The 15,575-nt window shown below is 57.8% G+C and overlaps 1 protein-coding gene across 1 annotated transcript in view; it reads left to right on the forward strand.

Moving 5' to 3' along the window:
• Positions 1 to 15,575, forward strand: part of KSR2 (kinase suppressor of ras 2) — an 83,014-nt gene that overhangs the window by 26,476 nt on the left and 40,963 nt on the right. Inside the window, exons 5-9 of the mRNA XM_067306969.1 lie at positions 1,697 to 1,878; positions 12,368 to 12,437; positions 12,964 to 13,047; positions 14,708 to 14,775; positions 14,951 to 15,049. Coding sequence (XP_067163070.1) covers positions 1,697 to 1,878; positions 12,368 to 12,437; positions 12,964 to 13,047; positions 14,708 to 14,775; positions 14,951 to 15,049 — 503 coding nt within the window. The remainder of the gene's footprint in view (positions 1 to 1,696; positions 1,879 to 12,367; positions 12,438 to 12,963; positions 13,048 to 14,707; positions 14,776 to 14,950; positions 15,050 to 15,575) is intronic.

The raw sequence follows: 15,575 nt of genomic DNA on the forward strand, positions 1-15,575 counted from the left end.
GGTTTAATTTTCGCTGGCTAACGAGGGCCGCTGAGCGCAGCGCGGTCATTTCCTCCCAGTCGGCGCGTCCAGATGCCCCGAGCATCGCCGGGGAGGGAGGGAGCTGGGTCGCTGGCAGAGAGGGGCTCAAATCGTGAGACCCCGCGGATCCGGGCGCCCGCTGCCGTCGCAGGGGCGGCCCAATTCGCGCTCTTCCCTCTCCGCTCCTCCTGCGGTGTTTTTTTTCCCCCCCAATTAAAATTACAGCACCGTAACAAGGAATCCAATGTGCTTGATTAAAAGGCAGGTGGAAAAAACGGGCTGGTGTTCGAGGGATGGGTGTCTGCACCTCCAACGCTCTATAGCGCTTTGATTTATCCCAGCGCTTCGGTTTGTCCTGGCCCGGTTTCACCAGCGCCAAGGAGGTTCTGCTCCCGGCCCTGCGTCAGTGGATTTTTGCATTTTTGCAGTTTTTGTCGCTCTGGAGGTTTCCGTTGGGTCTGGCTGGAGCGTGAGCTGCAGGCGAGGCGCTTCAGTGCGGCGAGTTCCTCGGTTGAACGCGGTTCCCCTGCTTGGGCCCTGCTTGAGGGCATGGAGGTGCCTGCGATGACGTTGACATTCAGGAGGGGACCAAGTGTTTTGGGCTGTTGGCCATCCAGGCTCCCAGTCGTGGGCGGTGGGGAGCAGCGCTGGTCCGAGGCGAGGTGGGACCTCTGGCCGGGGCCACCCCTGCTGCAGATTAAAACGCATGGACAGCAGCCTTGCTCGAGCTTAGAGGCCATAATGAAGGTGCAAGGCTGTCTTGGATGCTGTGGTAAGCAGTCCGGATGTGCTCCGTAATCCCTCTGCGCCTCAGTTTCCCTCCCGCTAGGAGGCTGGTAGGACTGGTCTGCGTTTGAGGAGGGGACGTGGACTGGGTCAGTGTGATGCTCACCTCGAGAAGCGAGCGATACCCCGTGGTGGCGTTCTTGGAGCTGGCGTAAGGACGACCTCTTGGAAGAGCACCAATGAACGCGGCAGCGGAGCTAGCCCTCCTGTCCCAAAGAGGCCAACGTGCTCACCTGGGGTCTCGTGGGAAGAGGCCCAGAGGCGAAGATGCCAGCAGTGAACGTGCTGCCAGCCACGCCATAAGAGCATGGCATAAATCATAAACTAGATCCGCGCAGGCAGGTTTGTGTTGAACATGTCCTGGATTTGCTCCTTCCAAGCAATGAGGTTTGATGCCGCCCCACGCGGGGTTAGAGGACAGCAATTTTGGGGACGTGGCTATGGTAAGCAAGGGAGGGGTGGCTTTTTAGTCCTGTTTCCAGGAGTTTCAGCAGTCACCGTGTCTGTGTGCGCGTACGGCTGCCTGCGGACCTGCCCAGCCTCCGTCCCCTACATGGCCTTCAAACCATGTGGCCGGTTTCAGCCAAGCGTGGCGGGAGGCAGAGCCCTCAAATGCAGTATGTTCTCGAAGGCCTAATGAAAATCAGTGATAGTGGACAAATGAGACTATATTGATGTCACTGACAAGGAAAAGGTTAATAAAAACAGTTAATAAAAAGTCTGTGGATGTTTGAGGGCATGCAGCACCTTGGGTGCGTGGTTTTTGTGGGTGCTGTTGTTCCCCTGGGGGCTTTGCTTAGCTCCCAAATGTCTTAACACGTGAGAAAATACCCTCCAGGTTCCTTGCGCTTCACTTCTCTCTCCTTCTTCTCCTTCCTCTCCCTTCCAGAGTGAAGAAAAAGAACAAGCCCTTGAACCTCAAGATCCACAACAGCGTGGGAAGCTGCGAGAACATCCCCTCGCAGCGCTCGCCGCTGCTCTCGGAGCGCTCCCTGCGGTCCTTCTTCGTGGGATACCCGCCATTCCTGCCCTCCACGCCTCCTGTCCACACTGAAGCCACCTTCTCAGCAAGTAAGTCCGGTCGGCTCGGGGCGGGAGGGCCTCTCCTTTCTTTGCTTTGTCCGTGGGCCAGGGTATTTACTGTGCTCTGCTCAAGTCCAAGCATAGGATGTGACTGTGGGGAAACCCTGGGAGTCTGATTTCGGAGCAGCCCATGTATAAATGGTCCTGAGGACGTTGGCTGACTATTGCACAGCCTCTTGTTTTGGGCTGAAACACGCTGGTTTAAACACAATGTGCAAAAGGGGTGACCTGGCACGCGGTGCCAAGCCTGATGAGTGGCCAAGGCTCTGTCCCCGTGGTGCTGTCTGCCCCGGGACACCTTGGTGCTGCCTCTAGTTGCAGTGAGGAGCTCTGGAGGCCCCTCAGATCTTGGGTGAGCTGAGCTGTCCCTCCTCTCCCCGCGTTGTAGGGGTGGCCAAAGGTGAGTGCATCCCTCCTGCAGGTGCCTTGTTTTGGTGTCTGAAGTTGCATGGATACAGCTGCGGACAGATGTGGTCTAGTATCCCGATAACGTGCATGTCCCTGCGAGCGTGGGAAGATGGCTAGTTTGCTTTGGAGACCCTCGACACCTGAGGGTGGTTTTTCCAGGGCTCCTTCCTAAATCCAGCGGCAAGTTTGGCCTTTGGGCAGAGGTGCTCTTCAGGCCTCCTCTGCCTGTGGAGGGTTTCCAGGCGGTGCCGAGGCTCTGGTGAAGCTGGCCCTGGTGCAAATGGGTTTGGAGCAAACAGCATGGAGGGGCTGGCCGGGAGAAGGCCGTTGCAGCCTGACCCGCATGCCTTTTCTGGTCTCGGGCATTAATCCTGTAGGAATTAAAGTTCTTACAAGCCAGGCATGACTATCGGACTAAAAATTCTCCCAGAAAACACATGGCAGCTGGTGGAAGCTGGGATTTACTTGTATGCCAGGAGCAGCGGCCCTGCAAAGCTGTCGCGGGGAGGGCGAGCTCAGCTAAGCAAACTCCCTTCGACTCCGTATTCAGGCATGCTTTTGGCCACCTTTCTCTCCCCAGACTCGCTTTTCTCATCCTTCTCCTTGTGGGTTTCCTCCTTCTTCTCGTTCATCTCTCATCAGACTGTTCTTTTGGCTCATTTTCTTCTTTCTTTTCCCTTCTGTCCGTCGGCTCGCCCAAAATGTGGTCCTTCACCCTTATTTTGAGTTTGCTGCCTGCAATGAGTCAGTGTGACGTTCCTGTTTGCAGCCGCTTGCTCCTCGTTGCCTTCTGCCCGGCCTCAGGCTCCCGTCACCGGTGCCGAGGCTGCGGAGTGAGCTGTGCCAGCTGCCCCGGCGCTGGGTCTGCAGGCGATGGAGCAGCTCCTTCGCCCGGCTTGCCCATGGTGGGAATGCCTCCTCGCAGCCCTGTCTCTCCCAGCCCTCCGCAAGGCGAAGACCTTGTGGTTTATTTATTTGTTTATTTTTACCCTAATTAGCTGCTGTTTGGGATTGTAGAAGGGTCCTTGGGGCGTCTCTGGCGTCCTTTTATTCCTGTTTCTGTGGCTTTGGGGACAATGGGACCTGGCAGGAGCTCTGCGGGCAGGCAACATTATTTATAGAGAGACATCCAACTACCTGACTCTTACTGGCACAGCCAGCAGATTTGCCTGGAGTTGAGGGTATTTTTACGTACTGCTCTTCCCTCTGCAGCCTCGAACGAGTCTAACTTGCTGCCTGCAGCGGGGGGGGGCGGGAAGTAGCGGGCCAGAAACCAAGAAATAAAGCCCGTTCTCGGCACACCGTCGATGTGTCGTGTTGCATTAGGTTTCCTCATGCATCAGCGTTGGATTACATCCCGTGGCGTGATAACCTGATGCAATGTGGCATAACAGGAGCGTGCTACAATGAGAAGTGATGGACTATCGAGTGACTAACACTGCTGGAGAGGTGACTTTCTCCACTGCCCTCCCCTTGGTCCTCTAGCTTTGATGGCTGCTGCGAACGTTCGTGTTTGGAGCTAGACAGGAGCCATCGGGAGAGCGAATTAGTTGCACCAGTCGGTGGGTCTCTGCTGATGGGTTTTAGCAACAGGCAAACTGGTAGCTCGGTAGATAAAACCTTGGAGCAGGTCATGCTGGGCTCTCCTCTATGGCGAGGAGAAACGCTTCATGCCATGGCTGAGCCCCTGGGCTTGGTGCAGCCCTCCCTGCCTCCCTATAGGCTTGTGACCCTATAGGAACAACAGGCACGTCCTGCTGCCGGTCCACCGTCCTCTGACGCCTGGGGACGGTGGAGGTGTGGGCAAGGATGGCTCCCCAGCCTCGCCGGGGAGAGGTGATTATGCGCTGGGCTTAACGGAGCTTGAAGCCAGGGTTCATTACATTGCAGGGAGAAGATGAGTTATGCCAAGTGGTGCCGGAGCAAATTTATTTGTGGGGAGGAGTGAACATCTCTGCAGCGCGTGGCAGGCTCCAGGGGGTTTGCTAGGATGCATTGCCATCATGGGAATTAGGTGGCTTCGACCCGCTGCCCGCGCCGTGCTGTCCCCCCTCTCCGGCACGCTGCCTCTCGCTTCCCTTTGGGCGCTTGCACCCCAAGCCCTTGCCCGGGGCACCCTGCTCGCATTTTCGGATGGGGAGATCAAGCACCTTGTGGATCAAGACGCGGGAATTGCACCGTGCCCAGCCCAGCACCTCGTGCCTCCAGGGCTGCTGGTGTTTCCCGTTGCCTTTTAACAGCAATGTTGGGCCTACGCCAGGCAACGTCGCAGTGGCCCTGCCTGCCGCGAGCTGTCCGCCTCTGTCCCGGGCCTCGAGGAGAGACGCGGACACATCTCGGCAACGATCCTTGCCGTATTGCTTTCCCAAGGAGCGTGCCTCCTTAAAGCCTTTAAAAATCCAATTGGAAAAAGTCCTCTTCCCTTTTGCTCATCGTGCTGTAGGATCAGTCCATCAGCACTTGATACGGGCTGGATTGACGTGGAATTACTTGTCTAAGTTGCCGAAACAAAAAATGTTGTTCCTGTCGTATTAAGATGCTGGCAAACAGCCTCGCGAGCCCTTTCCGAGACCCCTATCTCTCAGGCTGAAGGATTCTGTCTCTCGATGATTTCTTTTCAACGCCCGGCTCATCTTGCGGCTTGTGGCAGGAGCGTGCTCCCATCTGAATTGTCTCTGGTCCTTATCAGATCTCGGTGATGTGATCTTGGATGTTCTGTTTTATTTTTAATGGCACATTTGCCCTGATCGGGATGCGTTTTCGCAGATGCACAGCTCCAGAGCACTGGGGAGAGGGCTGGCATTCAGCTGCAGAAAGACTCGTTCTTTCTCCGGCAGCACAAATCCTGCCGCAGGGGTGAGCTCCCCTTCGGGCAGGGCCAGGAGCCCCAGGAATGTTGGTTTTCAATTGTACCGAGTTGAATTTGAATTGATTTATTTTATTTTTTTCTTATCAGCCCTTGAAAGGGAAGCAGAAAGGGGAAAAGTAATGACTCTGGGGTTGTAACTTAGCCATGAAATAGCCCAGACCTGGGGCTTTTCAGGGATTTGCTTTTGCTGAGCTGGGGTGAAAGACGGGGTGCTGGTGCGGTCTCTGCTAGGGCAATTTTATTTCTGTTGAGGAGCCAGAAGCTCCCTCTCCCTTCAGGACGTATTCTCCATCAAGCACTGGTAGAGCTAGACCTTTTTTCTTTTCCCCGTCGGCTGCGAGGTCTTTTCCGTTTCATTTGAACGGCTCTGGGCTTGCCTCGCAGGATTCGGTCCCAGAAATGAGCAGTGGCATCTGGTGATCCCGAGGAACTTTCCAACCACTTATGCCCTTTATACAGTTTATATTTGCAAATAATGCCGCTTGTAAGGCGGCTTACGGATCCTAGCATCCCTGAGCGCTAGGGAGAAGACCCATCTCTTGAGGACGCAGGAGAGAAGACAGTTTGTCCTGGCTGGGTTCAAGGACCATCTCCTGGTGTGTCTGGTCGCTCCCTGTGACCAAGCAACAGCCAGAGCTGTACTGTTAACTTAGAGACAGCATTTAGGAGTCAACTGCCCATGACTTTGCTAGAAGCACCCAGAAGTCAGGTCGGATCATCTACTTTTTGTTGTAAAAGTCTGTCCAGTATATCCTATGCTTCTTCACATCTCTCTTATCTGGGTGACCTGGAGGTGGTTGGCATCGCTCCCATGCCTGTGCCCTTTGCCTGTCCTCTCCCCTGCTGCAAACCCAGCCAGAGCACTTTCACCTTGTGGATCAAGCTACTTGCTTGAGTTCTCCAGGACGGACCAACAACACAGTTTCCTTCCTAAACTGTTTAAAAAACAAAAATGGGGGGGGAGGAAATGTTGCATGTCCCTTTGTAGTGCTTAGGACAGAAAAATGAACCGTTTCTCCAGCTGACTGAACTGTTTCACACTTGGGTCTGTAGTGTGGAGACCTTCCTGGAGGCCCACTCCCCAGGGGATGGATGTTGCCTGGTTCCTTGCGTCTCTGCACATGGCCCAGCGTTAGCCCTGGTGACTCTGGAGACAGTCTTCAGGGAGCTGGCTTCTCCGCAGGCTTGTACTTGCAAATGTCACTTGCAGATCCAATTAGTTTTAATGTTTCCAGGGTCTGCAGGAAACGCTGATGTGGTCATGAAAGCAGAACAGGGGATAGTGGGCCGTGGCAGGTCTGAGCCCTCACGTGGCAGGGACCTGGTTGGATCGTGGCCCCTCACTGGTGATGTTCTTGCTCCAGGAGCAGGGACAGAGCTGGAAGAGGTCTCAGCTCATGCCCTGGGAGAAGGTTCCCTCCCCACCCCAGCATGGTGGTCACTGTGACCCTCAGCACCCAGAGACACGTTGGCTATGGCTGGAGAAAAGGCATGTGGTGGGGACAGCTCTGCCAATGTCTGACACTGCAGAAGGAAAAGAGCAGTCAACGCAACATAACGCAACCCAACTGGTAGGTGGGCCACTTCTCTTGGATCCTGTTCCTGGCTCTACCTACTGGCTTTGTGACCAAGGACTAGCGGCATCTGCAGTTCAGGGCTCTGATTCTCCCTCCAGTAAGCAGCCTGGCCTTGCCTTCCTGGGGTTTAGGGCTGTCAAGCAGTGGTGGCCAAGCAAGCTGCAAGTCCTGAAATGCCACCAGTGCTGCTTGCCAGTCCCCTGAGCTGCTGCAAAAGAGCCCTGCACAGGGCTGGTGACAGGGCAGGCCTGGCAGTCCATTGCAAGTTCGGAGGAGGGATTTGGGGAGCTAATAATGTCTGATGGATCTAGCCCTGAGGAGCCTTGAGCTTTGCCTCTGGCTGGATACGAAGCAGCTCTCATGTCTCTAGTATCTGTTGCTCCTTTGTGTAGTCCAAGAGCTGATGCTGGCGTGAGGAGCACAGGGAGCGAGAAAAGCGTTTCGGGGATGATCCCTGGGAAAGAGCGAGAACAGGACAAACCTACGTGAGACTTCCCTCTAACACTGTCCCAGCCCGACCTGCTGTTGGCAGGAAACTTTCCGAGTCTGATGTAGTTTTTTGTATTTAGCGACCATCAGTGGCTTTCTTCTCCCTAACCTTGTCCTGTTCCCCCTTGCACCCATGGAAAGGCACTCAGGACACCCTGCGCGAGCACTCGCGCGGCCACATTTGCACCCGACGGCAAGTTCTGCTCGGACCTCCTCAGTTGGCGGCTTTGATTTTTGTGACTCCGGCTGAGCGGAGGAAAGGCAGCCGGTGGCAGCTGAGACCTGGCTGTTTCGGCGCAGGCTGCCCCGAAGCAGGTCGGAGCCCTGTCCCCAGGTGGGTTTGCAGCGTTTTAACATCTGTAACGACAGATCTGCCCTCGGGCTGCTCCCGACAGCGGTACTGCGGAAAAACACTGCCAAAGTTGCCTCCCGAGTCTGGAGGATTTCCTATTCCGGCGATGTTATGCCGAGCAGGAAGAATACGGCTCTGTCTGTCTAAGCCTGATTGACCCTGCAAGGCTCCGAACAGGGGAAAAAAAATCACAATGCGAGCATTTACGCTGGTGAAGTGACTGAATGTGACATTCCGGCTAAATAAATAGGATTGTCATGCCGCAAAGATGAACTGCCATTATTATCAAGCGACTTCCGTTTTCTTACCGGGGAGCGATTCGGAGAGAGAACAGCTCTGCCTCGTTCACCTCGGCTGCTTTTCGTGAGCCGACGGGCAAAGGCTACGATTTCATTTTGGCCCGCTGCATCAGCAAGCGTCCTCCTGCCCAGTTGAGGGCAAGACAAACGCTAGTGCTCTAAGCATTGCTGTAGCTGCTTTTTTCTGCTGTTTGGAGATGTCCAGGCTGGCCAAAAGGCTGCTTCTGGCCCGAGACCTGGTGCTTCCCAAGCGCAGGCCACCCTCCCTGGCGGAGACACTAAGGTGTCTCAGGTGCCTCCCTGGGCATGAAGCTCTTCCAGCATCTCTCATGGCCATTGCTGAGGGGAGAAGGGTCCTGTCTTTGGCATGTGGGTTCCTCACCACTCATGGTGTGGGTCTGGATGATGGGTGCCAGCACTCCAGTGCAGTTTTTGTTCAGAGAGTCAAGTGTGGCATCTGGTTTATAGCATGTCGGTCTGGTGTCACTGCCTGGTGGCTGTAGACAGGTTTGTTGCAGTGGAAGAGAGGGAAACCTCCAGCCCTCCCACTAGGAAAGAAAAAGGTTATTTCAGTACTAACAAAAGCCCCATGAACAGTCCTGTCCCAGCTCACGGGTCGCACATCTGTTGCTAGCAGAGTGCTCACAGCTGGGATTTTATTCCCTGCGGAGCTGGGCCTGCCCTGTTTTGTGCTGGCATCAGGGTGGGGAACCTGAGCGGAGGTAGAAATGTTCTCCTGGGGGGGATGGAGCTGGCTCTCCTGTTGTCCTCCCCACGGGGCCCTCCCCTTGGGCTGTATTGTGGGGGCTGCATGTGGAGAAGCCTCCTTGGCCACATCTGGCCACTGAGGCCGGGTGATGGGGGATGAGGTGATGATGAGCTGGCTGTGGCATCCAAGTGTGCTAACTCATGATGGATAATGTCTGCACAAGCCGTGTTTCTGAGGATGAAGGTTGGTTGGGAAGAAGAGGCAGAAATGTAGGTGGTGGCCTTTCCTCCATTGTCCTGCAGAGCCTCCTGTTTGTGGTCGTTCCCCACTCACGAGAACGGCTGTTCTCCAGCCGTGGGCCCCCCTTGGAGATGGTCCTTCCTCCCTTTGCCAGGGAGAGCTCTGTATGTGCAGTGAGGTCAAGGAGAAGGCAATCTCTAGAAGGACCATCCTCAGCATTCAAGGTCAAGACCCATAGCACGTGAGAGCTAGTGGTTGGCAGTCGGCCCCTGAAGCATCTGGACCATGAATGAAGAGCTGTCGTTGAGATGAGCTGGTTGACGTGCGGGCTGCACTACTCGGAGATGGTTTTAGGTTTTGCTGGCAACATGATCTGGTCATGGTGGAGTGAGAATAGCGATCGCTAGCCCAGAGCAAGCTTTTTGCCAAGCTGGTCATTTGGCTGTAGAGCAGTCTTGAATGAAGATCCCTTGTGGGAGCAGCCTCGCGAGCAGCCCTCCAGCCCCGAGTTCAAGGTGCTGCCGGAGTACGGAGTGCCGTTGTTGCTCCTCGGCTTTGCGGTGAGTCACGCCGGGGATTCTTTCCAAGTTTACTCCCATTGGTTTTATCCGTCCCCTTCATAAGGCTAAAATAGGCTCGCATTGTTTGTTGGAGGAGGAGGGTTTGTTTATCTGGCTGTCACCGTGATGGATAACAAATTCCTACAAATTCTCTGGGCACCCAGCAAGATGCCAGCAGTGGGATGGGGGGGGATATCATGCCAAAACGCAACCACGACGGATACAACTTAGTGCACCTCGAAACGACTTCGGGGGCAACCGCTGTTGTTGGCGAAAGAGCCCCAGCTCGGCTTGGGGACGGTGGGCGAGTGGCATCGTCCTCGCGGTGCCTGGAGCAGCCCTGCGCTGTTGGCCGGGAGCGATGCTCCGGGTGGGTTTGGGGAGGGTGCTGGGGGCTTGCTGAGCCCCCAGGACTTCGTCTTCCTCCTCATCCCACCCCTGCTGCCCCCAGGGAGGTTGGAAGATGGACATGATGAAGAGCTCTGGCTCCCTCTCTGCATGCCCAGGACGGGGACGCTCGGAGCAGAGCCCATCAAACGGGGTGGTCCGCCTCGGCGGGTCACTGCTGTCTCGCGCAGGGCACCCATGGGTGCCGTGCAGCAGAGCGGGACGGCCGTGCAGCGCCGGCGCCGCTGCCCCCGGTGCGCGCGGGTGCCACTCAGGCGCCCACGCCGGCTGTCACGGCTGCCTGTCACCGGTGGCACCGGGGCGTGCGGGGCCGCTGTCGGAGAGGCGCCGAGCGCGGCTGTCACCCTCCCTCCTCTCGGCACGCTCCATCCCCGTCGAGCGCGGGCTGTTGATTTAAGGATAAACTGTGCCGCGCGGAGCAAGAGCTGCGGCCACCATCGCCTCCGATTTTGGGTACGATTTAACCCTTTTGCTGAGCCGGTGGCTCAGTTCCCGGCACAGTCGCATCCGGAACGCGTTCCCTTGCCTTGCCCGCTCGTGGCTTTGGCTTTCCGGCCGCACACAGCGCAGGGCAGTTGTTGTGGGAAGGGACCTCCGGAGCTGCATCCAGTTTGGAAACGTGGTGGATCTGCTGGCTCTGCCTCCCGGCTGCGGGCAGCACAAATTGGCGCTTTTTGGCTCTCTGCTTGGGCCGTACCGGGCTGCGGGCTCTTACGGAGATGCTGCTCGGAGGCTTCGCAAAACTTGCGCGAGGAGAACTTGGGCTGCAAAAGCTCCGATTTCTTTTTTTCGGGGTTGGAAACGAGGTTCCAGGTGATAAATGCATAAGCAATGCGCGGTGCCAGGAGGTCAGCGAACATCAATCGCGGAGGGGCAGCTCAGGCTTATTAATGCGGCTCAGGCAGCTGCCGTCAAAAAGGAGGCTGGTGTCACGCTTCAAAGAGCCCCAGGGTCTCCTGATCCCGCCCGGCCGAGATTCCGGAGCGGCGGCGCTGCCCTGGAGCTGCTCCTTCTCCCCCCGCACTGACCCGTGCGAGGGCGGGGGGGTCCCATGCAGACGTCCCCGTGCAGCGAGTTTTCCCGGCCGGTCGCATGCTCCTTGAATCCGGGGCTGGAAAACGGGCCGCGGCTTGGGAAAACGGCCAGGGCCAACGCAGGGATGGGGATGCTCTGGGGGGTGTTTGCACTTAGTCGCCTCCTTGGCCGAACATCTCGTTTTCCTCCCCCGCGTTTGGGTTGGGAGGCTGAAAATCCCCGCTATGCTCTAACGAACGTTGCAGCGAGCACGTTTAGAAAGTAATTAAAAGCCTCAGCCATCTTCCCGCGTCTCCCCCCTTCCCCGCGCCGGCAGGATTTAATTGAGGCCAGCTGAGAGTTAGCTGGAATAAAGCGCGGCTGATGATACAGCGGAGGCTGTAATTTAATTCCGGGAGCAGCGCTGGTCTCGCCCGTGCGTTCGGCAAGGACTCGGCGGAGCGGAGGGGGGGGGTTGATTTGCGCGATGCGATTTCCTGACGAGCAAACGCCGTTCCGGAGCCGGAGGGGCAAAGGGGGCCGGGAAACCTGGGGAGTTTGTCCTAGCGAGGAGCGGTAGAGCAGGAGACGGAGCTGCCCTGATGCCTTCAGGACGTATTTGATGTTGGTCCGTCTGCCGGTGCTCCAAGACTTTGGAGCCGCCGCGGGCAGCGAGATGCAAATGTGACCTTCAGAAAGAAGGGGGGCAATTAGAGCGCGCTGCGGCCCGCGATATTAAAGGGGATATTAAAGCAAACAGGCGCTGCTCCCCGCCCGCGGGGCTAATACCGAGAGCAAATTTGGCGAGGCAGCCGGCGGCGGCGCGAGCAAACGGTGGAGCCCGCGCGGGGGCCGCCGGTGCCGGCGAGCTGCTCGAGCGGGTTCTTGGGGTTTTTCTTTTTTCCCCCCCAAAATCAGCCTTTGAAATCATGTGCCTGACTCGTGGCCGAGGGCGCGGGAGGAGGACGAGGCTCTTTGGGCTTTCGGGGCTGAGCCGGAGCCGCCGCCGCTGCGAGGAGGAGGAGGAATCCCACAGCCGCTGCATTGCTGCTGCTCACACCGCTTCGAGCCGGCGCTAATGAACTTATCCTGTTTTCCTTATCGAGCTGGGCTCCCGTTAGCCTTTCTCCTCCCTTTTCCCTTAGAAGGGGAGCACCAAAGGCCACTTTTTATTTTTTAACCTTCCCTTTGAGCAAGAGTTGAACCGGCCTCCGAGAGGCGGACACGCGGTGGCTTGTGGGGCCGCCAGCGCGGCCGCCCGGCTTGACGTCTTGTTAATAAATTAGGCGGTTGCCGTTTCGGCTTCGCTCCCCCTTTCCCTCGGGAAACCCTCGAGGGGCTCCGATAGATTTGTGCTGCCCGGAGACGGCACGCGTGGGCAATGCGTGGGCAATGCGTGGAGCCCCCGGGGCAGCAGGGACCCCTTTCCCGCTTTTCCCACTTTCCCGCGGGAGCCTCTCCCCACGCGTCCTCCGCTCCCGCCGGCGAGGGCGAATTCCCGCGTTCCTCCGCGGTCACGCTCGCTCTGCGCCTCCCCTCCGCTCTCCCGCAGATACGCTGTCAGTGCCTCGCTGGTCCCCGCAGATCCCCCGCCGCGACCTCGGAAACTCCATAAAACACAGGTAGGGTGATCCGGCGGCGGCTCAAGGGCTTCCCGGCATCCCATCCCGGCAGGACGGGTGCTCCCCGAAGCCACAGCACCCGAGGCCCTTTGCCACGTGCAATTCCTGGAGTTAAATCCCGCGGCGGGGCCATAAGCGCCTTCGTTCCTTCCTCCCCGGGGCGGGAGGATGAGGGGGGGCACTCGGAGCTATTCCCTCTCTTCCCCGGCCTCGAAGCCCATTTAAATTCCATCTCCGCTTGGACACGCTTTAGATAAGGCTCGAGGCGCTATCGATAAGAAGCGGTGCCTTATCGGCGACCCTGCTGCCCTCCAGCGGATTTTCACCCCCCCGCTCATCGCCCTTCCCTATCCTCGGCGCGAAGGAAAAACGCTGGAAGCGGCGGGAGCTGGGAAAGAGCTGGTTTTCGGGGCGCCGTAACCAAGGGATGGGCCAGGAACGACTCCGGAGGTGCGGGTGGAGGGCTGGAGCCACGGAAGGCTCCCGCCCTTAGCGATTTTCCAACCCCTCCCGTTTCTCCCTGCAGGTTTTCCACCAAGTACTGGATGTCCCAGACCTGCACCGTCTGCGGCAAGGGAATGTTGTTCGGCTTAAAGTGCAAAAACTGCAAGTACGTCGGCGCCGCGCGCCCCCAAACTGCCCTCGGGATGCGATTTTATTTATTTTATTTATTTATTTTTATCTATTTATTTATTTATTTTGAAGTAATTTCTGGAAAAGCCCTTATTTTCTTGCAAATTGAACGCCGTCCTCTGCTCGCTCCCCCGCCCCCTGCACCCAGGCGCCGCGCGGGTGCTCGGAGCTGGGCGCCGCGGGGCGGAGGGAGCACCCAGGCTTGTGGCCCCGGCGTTGCCCCTTTCTCCGTCGATCCTATTTTCCGGCGTCACCCGGATGAGCCCAAACGAATCCCATGTTTCCTAAGAGTTAGGGCGCAAAGTATTTACGTCGGCCGGCTTTGCCGCAGCCGGCCCCGGCGCTCCGCTCCCCTAAGGAGCAAGGGAGCAGGGCGGGGGGGAAAAGCAGGTATAAAACGAACAACCAGCCCCCCCCAAAAAAGCCCCCAAGCCTCAAATACCAAATGAATCGTTGACTCTTCCTCCGGGAAGGGCTTTATAATAAAAGCTACCGCGCGAGGCTCCTCGAAGGCTGACCTCTCATTATCCGGCTCATTGACTTGTATCTGCCGTGGGGTTTTTTTTTTCCCCACCCTTTGCACTTAGTTTTCCGAATCCTTTTTTCCTTTGCCTTTTTTTTCCCCTCCCGTCGCTCTCGGCTGGGGAGGGGAAACTCTTTTACATCCCTAATTAGGAGCAAACAGGAGCGTTTCGGGGCCGCGGGAGCCTGCCGCTGCCTGCACGCGTGACCCGCGGGTGAAGCCCTGCGCGGGCTCCTGCCCCGGCTCCGCCGACTAAGCGGAGGCTCTGCGGAATATTAAACGGAACGACCGTGGCTCTAAATGGCCTCATTATGTTGGTTAAGCGCCCTGGTAATAAAGCTATAAGGAGCGCCACAATGGCCGGGATTCATCGATTGCCAAAGGGAGCGAGGGGAGCCAGGAAGGGGGGGATCCGGTTGCTTCCCCTCCGCTGGAATTTAATTCAGTGTAACCCAGCGTTAGCCCCGGCCGCCGGTCAGGAGGAAACAGCGGCGAGGTCTTCTCCCCGCTGTGTGCCGAGCTCTGCTGCCTCCGTTGCAGCTCGGGCTGTCAGAAACGACGATTTTGGATGTCCATCAGGCTGGGACAGGGCGGCTGGGTTTGGCCACGCGAGGAGGAGGAGGCATCTCTTCGGCCTCGCTCTCCTCTCGCCTTCCCAAGGCGGCGAGGAGGTGGAAAGACCCAGTGGAAGCGGTGGCCTTTGGTGGGGAGATGCGTGTCCCACCGCCCTGCAGTGGGGAGATGGGCATCTCCGAGGTCTTTGGTTGGGGCTGAACCAACAGCTCCGCTGGGTCTTGCCTGGAGCCGTGGCCTCCTTAACGGAAAATGCGGCTGTTTTCCCGTGAAAGCCCCCAAACCCAATGGGTCTAGGAGGGTTCGGTTGTGGGACCGTCCAGGTGGCGAGCAACCAGGGCTTTGCAAAATAAGAACAATAAATCAAGTCACCTCCCTGCTTGCAAAAGGGGCCTCCGGCTGCAGCAACGCTCCCGTGCTCGCCGCCGGCTCCCCCCGGCAGGGTCTTGCCGCCGCGCCAGGACGCCGTGGGTCCTTTCATCCCTTTTCTTACTGCTTTCTCCTCTTTTTTTTCCCCCCCCCTCACCCCGTTGCCCACCAGGCTCAAGTGCCACAACAAATGCACCAAAGAGGCGCCGCCGTGTCACCTGCTGATCATCCACCGCGGAGGTAAGGAGCTTTTTCTCCGGGTCCGCCTTGCAGGAGCTTTTCGCCAGGGAACCTTTTCGAAAGCACCCGAGGGGGCTCGGGAGCCCAAAGCCCGTTGGCAGCCAGCGGCACTTAGGCTCCCGAACCGCTCGGGCGCTTTGCGAAAAATTTTACCCACCATCTTTTCCGCTTGTAGGGAGACGAGCCGTACGGTGCGAGGCAGATTTGCATCCCAAACCACTTCCACCCACCCTCCCCCTGCCACCTTTCCTTTTCAGATTCCCCACAGCACGGGGTAAGTGCAACAGGTTTGAGCCTTTTGCTAACGGTGCAAAGCGGCCTGGGCGGAAGCGTGGCCCCCCCCCGGCTCCGCCGCCGCGACCGGCCCTGCCTCCGGTGATGCATGCGGGGGGCCCGTCTCGTTCCCGTGCCGATGCTGCCGACGCCGCTGGCCTCGTTCTCCGGGAGGGCGGCGGAGAAATCCCAAAGGGCAGCGGGCCAGGATGGAGCCGCGGCGCCACGAAGACGGGCTGTCGCTTCCCCCCCCCCCCCACCTCCTTGCAGAGCTCAGCCCGGCCGGGCGCTCCCGGCGCAGGAGGGAAAGCGGGGCCGCCGTCGCCCAGGGGGAAAGGCGTTCCCCTCGGATTGCCGAAACGTGCCTTTGGTTTCGATCCCTTCGGGCTGCTGCTGTTAAATAGCACCTGATTATTAAGAATATATTTTTCCCCTTATCAAAACGAGGAATATATTACGTTCGTCACCCCTTGCAAGACTGAGCTGGCGCAGAGGTGGCCAATTTCTATCCGGCAGCAGCCGGAAAA

The sequence above is a fragment of the Apteryx mantelli genome, chromosome 17 (assembly GCF_036417845.1).
Source record: "Apteryx mantelli isolate bAptMan1 chromosome 17, bAptMan1.hap1, whole genome shotgun sequence".
NCBI classification, from domain to species: domain Eukaryota; kingdom Metazoa; phylum Chordata; class Aves; order Apterygiformes; family Apterygidae; genus Apteryx; species Apteryx mantelli.